Genomic DNA, 5,921 nt, shown 5'->3' with positions numbered 1-5,921 from the left:
TAAGATAACTGAACTTTTCATTCGCGATTCCATTTCAGGGTCACAGCATCAGGGAAGACCTCACCAGACCAAACATCATATCAACACTACAGTGAAACCCGGCACACATCCTTACAACCAGATCGCAAGACACGAACTGCTACGGCCAAACCTATGCGCGCTCCCCACGGATGCGGCGGGCGAGCTGGATGTCCTTGGGCATGATGGTGACGCGCTTGGCGTGGATGGCGCACAGGTTGGTGTCCTCGAAGAGCCCGACCAGGTACGCCTCGGCGGCCTCCTGGAGGGCGGAGACGGCGGAGGACTGGAACCTCAGGTCGGTCTTGAAGTCCTGCGCGATCTCGCGGACGAGGCGCTGGAAGGGGAGCTTGCGGATGAGCAGCTCCGTGCTCTTCTGGTACTTGCGGATCTCACGGAGCGCGACGGTGCCGGGGCGGAAGCGGTGGGGCTTCTTCACGCCGCCGGTGGCCGGGGCCGACTTGCGGGCGGCCTTGGTCGCCAGCTGCTTGCGGGGGGCCTTGCCGCCGGTGGACTTGCGCGCCGTCTGCTTCGTGCGGGCCATCGGAGCTGGACGTGGGAGGAGGCTAGGGTTTGAATGGGGATGCTTCGCCGGTGGGGGATTTGAGCTGTGCTGCGGTCTGGTGGTGAGGCGCGGGGTTAAATAGATGGGGGGGAGGGGTGGGCGGGGGATGGGGAAAATTTTGGGGGCAGAAGGCGCGGGCTGGAGGAGGGAGACGGAGTTTGGGGCGTTGGATCAGAGGGAGATGGACGGCTGCGATCGGGTTTCGGGGTGAGCACGCGGATCGTGGGGGGCGATCCGCGGGATGGGGATTCGTGTGACGTGATTGGCTGGCGAGGTGCCTGCGCTGTCATTGGCTGGCGCGTTTCGGTGCACACTCGGGCAGGTATTGCGCGAGGACGCGTTCATTTTTATTTTTTCACGGGTACGTAGCAAATTCAGTTCTGTGGGGAAAATTCGCAGACGAATTTTGATCAGAGAAACCTCATATGAATTTTGGAGGATTTTTATCCTTAGAGAATTTTTAGGATTTTCTATTTCAGAGGGAAAAAATCATCCACTCAAACCTTTTTATACAATGTCTTTGTTTTTTCTGTGACGTCGAATACTCGGAATTCTTGGGGCTCACTAGCTTCGCGGGATTAAACATGACATGGCACTTTAATCTTGTATTTTTCTTATTCCTACATTTCAAAAATTCTGCAAATCAAAGGGACCCCGAAATTGTTCGTCCTTGAGTGTCCAGAGATACATTTTCTCTTTGGACGCAGTTGTATTTCTTTCCCTGGTTTGTAAAATTTATGACCACTTGAATAAATGAACATTCATACGTGGTACGAGCTAAGTGTCTCGTGCTTCGTCATGGAAAAGCAAATGATGTATAGGGATGACATGCCCTGTTCTAGGATAGCATTCTATATTATTTGTTAGTTGTTGAGAAGTGTTGAAAAATTAGAAAGAAGATAGTGATGTCCCGTCATACATGTGCTAATCGCAAACCGTATGTTTCATGTTCTAACGGAGGAGGAGATAGTAGATAATTTTCTCAAAACATGTTTTCATCCCGTTTTATGAATAAAGTCAGACGGCCTAAGGAAACATGATTTGTGAATCCTGATAACAAGCACTAAGAGTACACTAATAGACATCGGCAGAAAGACGCCAAGCAAAAGCATATGAAAGGTTGGACCACCATGAGACACCACCAGATGGCCCATGAACGCACGCCCCACCTAGAATGAACCACTAAACTATGCCGCAACAACTTTGGCAAATTGTTGTCGGAGAGGACCCTTTCCCCTTTAGCCCTGAACCGAGGAGTGTCGTCCCTATTGACTAGCAGAAAGAACAAAGAGGCGGAGTTTGGAACGTGAAAATGAGAGGGGCAAATGTGTTCGTCAAACACCGAGATGAGAGGCGGTCGTCGTCCCTCGACAAATGATAGGCAGGCATCCTCCCTCAACAAATGATAGGCAGACGTCGTCACCCGAGGGACTCAATCCACCGGGCCCACCATGTCGGGAGACCTAACACGAAATCCAGGATTCCATATCTGTATTGAGATCTGGTCGTCACCAAGACCACCTGCCACAACGCACCTCACCATTCACATGACTGAGGCACCGCCAACACCACTGCAACGATGCTCGTTCGAGAGCCAGAGATGCAACTAACATCCCAGGGCCGCCACCCCAACATCCACGGACCCAAGCCCCACCTCACTCAGCATTCGGCCATCACCCAACAAAAGGAACGGCCGAAAAGTCAGCTCCTTCCACCCTTGGGATACTCCAAACATATGGAAATAAGTGGGTCTGGGTGCGAAACTGGTCATGTCGTAATAGCATCTACAATAGCATATTCATTCATTTTACACTGTAGTGTAATATGTACATATAACCTAACTCTCAACATTACCGATATCCTTAACTTTGATTACGACATTCAACTTACGTTAGTACTAGATGTGTTATTCTCGTTTCATGTGCAATTTTTTAACCATTCTTTATTTTCCTTTGCAGTTGTACGCCCCTTCTCCTGATGTACTTAGTATAACTTACGCTACAAAGGTTTAGTTGGAGTGGATTATGGTCTCGTTGACAATGTTGTCATGTTCAGTGTCCACAGGACCACGACATTGTTTTATAACCTACCTTCTTTGTTGCATATGTTATCAGTGGCATTATAAGTCATTGGAACTTCAAGGTGGCAGATCACTATAAGGATGTTGTTCTTGTGAAGTTTGATACACAATTTTCGGTTCCCTTCCCTCATGACACCAGTCTTAAGCAAGGTGCGCTCACCGATAGGCCAACACTAATGATGACCACCAAAGTTTTCGAGATAAGGTCCAAGGTTCCAGAATTATATTGCCTTGATGAGTCCAATTTATGTGATAATTTTGCTAGTCATTTTGTGTCTGCATGGTAGGCTTTGTGGAATTTTACCGCATTCATGCACCTCTTTTTGTTGATTTCCCTCAGGTAAGGCTTTTTGGACCATTTAGCACAATATAAAAGAAAATACCCAGAAATGGTAGTGGAATCACGTCTTTAATGTGATAATCACCTATCATAAAAGAATCAAGAAAGGAAAGAGCCGTGATACGTCTCCAACGTATCTATGATTTTTTTATTGTTCCATGCTATTAGAGTATCAATCCTGGATGTTTTATATACATTTACAAGCACTTATATGTCATTTTTTGGGACTAATCTATTAACTTAGTGACCAGTGCTAGATGTTGTTTTTTTGCCTGTTTTTGGTTTTTCAGAATATAAGTATCAAACGAAGTCCAAATTCCACGAAACTTTTTGAAGATTATTTCTGGACAAAAGAGACACTAGAAGTTTTGGGAGTGGGTCAGAAGATGAAGCGTGGGCCCACGAGGCACCAGGGCGCACCCTGGTGGATCGTGGGGCCCACGAGGCTCCACTTGACCTAATTTCGCCTCTATAAATTCTCTAAAATCAGGAAACCAACAGAGAGCCAGACAAAATACTTTTTCCGCCACGGCAAGTTCTTGTTCTCGCGAGATCCCATATGGAGGCCTTTTCCGGCACTCTGCCACGGCACCCTTGGGCATCTCCAAGCTTAGGCTCTTGCCACTCCTTATTCCATAGTCCATCAAATCTTTCCAAAACTTGAAAACTTCACAACACAAAACTCAACAGAAAACTCGTAAGATTCGTTAGTATAATAAAGCAAATCACCACTTAGGTACTGTTGTGAACTCATTCTAAATTCATATTGATGTTATATCTACTGTATTCTAACTTCTCCATGGTTCATACCCTTCGATACTACTCATAGATTCATCAAAATAAGCAAACAACACATGAAAAACAGAATCTGTCGAAAAAAGAATAGTTTGTAGCAATCTGGAAACAGATCAAAATCACGCTTCTGTGAATTTCTAAAATTCTGTCAATGAGCGCAAAAGTTTCTGTTTTTCAGCAAGATCAAATCAACTATCACCATAGACCATCCCAAAGGTCTTACTTGGCACAAACACTAAATTAGAACATGAAAACACATCTAAACAGAGGCTGGATGATAAATTTATTGGAAAACAGGAACAAAAAAGTAGAAACAAAAATAAAATTGGGTTGCCTCCCAACAAGCGCTATTGTTTAATGCCTTTTTAGCTAGGCATGATGATTTCAATGATGCTCACATAAAAGATAAGAATTGAAACATAATGAGAGCATCATGAAGCGTATGACTAGCACATTTAAGTCTAACCCACTTCCTATGCCTAGGGGTTTTGTGAGCAAGCAATTTATGGGAACAAGAATCAACTAGCATAGGAAGGTAAAACAAGCAAAACTTCAAGATTTTCAACATAAAGAGAGGAAACTTGATATTATTGCAATTCCTACAAGCATATATTTGTGGTTATATTGTTTTTTACACCAAGATCGCAATAACTTTCACCCAAGTCTTCCCAAAGGTTCTACTTGGCACTTTATTGAAACAAAAGCTATAAACATGATTACTATAGTAACTTAATCATGTGAACACACATAAACAGTAGGGTTAAATATTGGGTTGTCTCCCAACAAGAGCTTTTCTTTAATGCCTTTTAGCTAGGCATGATGATTTCAATGATGCTCGCATAAAAGATAAGAATTGAAACATAAAGAGAGCATCATGAAGCATATCACTAACACATTTAAGTCTAACCCACTTCCTATCCATAGGGATTTTGTTAGCAAACAACTTATGGGAACATTAATCAACTAGCATAGGAAGGCAAAACAAGCATAACTTTAAAATTTTAAGCACATAGAGAGGAAACTTGATATTATTGCAATTCCTACAAGCATATGTTCCTCCCTCATAATAATTTTCAGTAGCATCATGAATGAATTCAACAATATAACCACCACATAAATCATTCTTTTCATGATCTACCTGTATATAATTTTTTATTACTCTCCATATAAGGAAATTTATTCTCATTCATAATAGTGGGAGCATCATATGAAACATGAATACTATAAATTGTTTCCACATTAAAAGAGTAATGTTCAGTAAAAGGATATTCAAAATTATGACAATAATTATCACTACTTTTTATAACATAAGTATCATCACAATAATCATCATAAGTAGCAACTTTGTTCTCATCATAGTTAATTGAAACCTCTTTTGAAATAGTGGAATCATTACTAAATAAAGTCATGACCTCTCCAAATCCACTTTTATCATTATAATAAGATTCAACACCCTCCAAAATAGTGGGATAATTATTATCTAAAGTTGACACTCTTTCAAACCCACTTTCATAAATATTGCAATCATCATAAATAAGAGGCATGCAATCATCATAACAAATTTGATCATTCAAAGTAGAGGGGCTAAAAAGATCATCTTCATCAAGCATAGCATCCCCAAGCTTGCGACAAACATTAATTGGAGCAAATAAATTCTCAAACATGTTATTCTCATCAAACATAGCATCCCCAAGCCTGTGGCTTTGCATATCATAAGCATAATCAATCTCATCATTAATAGTATGAATAACACCAATAATATAGCAATTATTATCATCCCAATTTTCTAAGTTGGTGCCAAAAAGATTTTCAAGATTATAAGAAGTATCATTATTTTCCCAATCATAATCATCACAATGAGTAATAGGCAATACAATAATAGGAGCAACATAATTTGGAAGGGATACCTTTTTTACCTTTGCTTCTCCATCTTTTGTTTTTCTTCTCCACATCATGTGTGGGTTTAATCAACTTTTTGGAGCTCCTTATTGATGAGATTGGTTGCATAGGGAGCTCATTCTCGTAACCTGTTTCACCACGAGAGACAATAGGAGGGAAAGTGGAAATCTTTACCCTTTCATTAGTACTTTTACATTCTATTGGTTTTCCCATCTTATTATAGT

General features: G+C 41.9%; 1 protein-coding gene across 1 annotated transcript; it reads right to left on the bottom strand.

Annotated features, from left to right (window-relative positions):
• Positions 1 to 626, bottom strand: LOC109761752 (histone H3.2). The gene has a single exon (XM_020320575.4). The coding sequence runs from the start codon at positions 560 to 562 to the stop codon at positions 152 to 154; it is 411 nt and encodes a 136-aa protein (XP_020176164.1). The 5' UTR covers positions 563 to 626; the 3' UTR covers positions 1 to 151.
• Between the last annotated feature and the right edge of the window lie 5,295 nt (positions 627 to 5,921).

The sequence above is a fragment of the Aegilops tauschii genome, chromosome 7 (assembly GCF_002575655.3).
Source record: "Aegilops tauschii subsp. strangulata cultivar AL8/78 chromosome 7, Aet v6.0, whole genome shotgun sequence".
Classification (NCBI taxonomy): Eukaryota; Viridiplantae; Streptophyta; class Magnoliopsida; order Poales; family Poaceae; genus Aegilops; species Aegilops tauschii.
This window is presented reverse-complemented; position numbering and strand designations above follow the sequence as displayed.

Coding starts and splice junctions, on each gene's coding strand:
- LOC109761752 (XM_020320575.4), bottom strand. CDS start 562: ATGGCCCGCACGAAGCAGACGGCGCGCAAGTCCACCGGCGGCAAGGCC.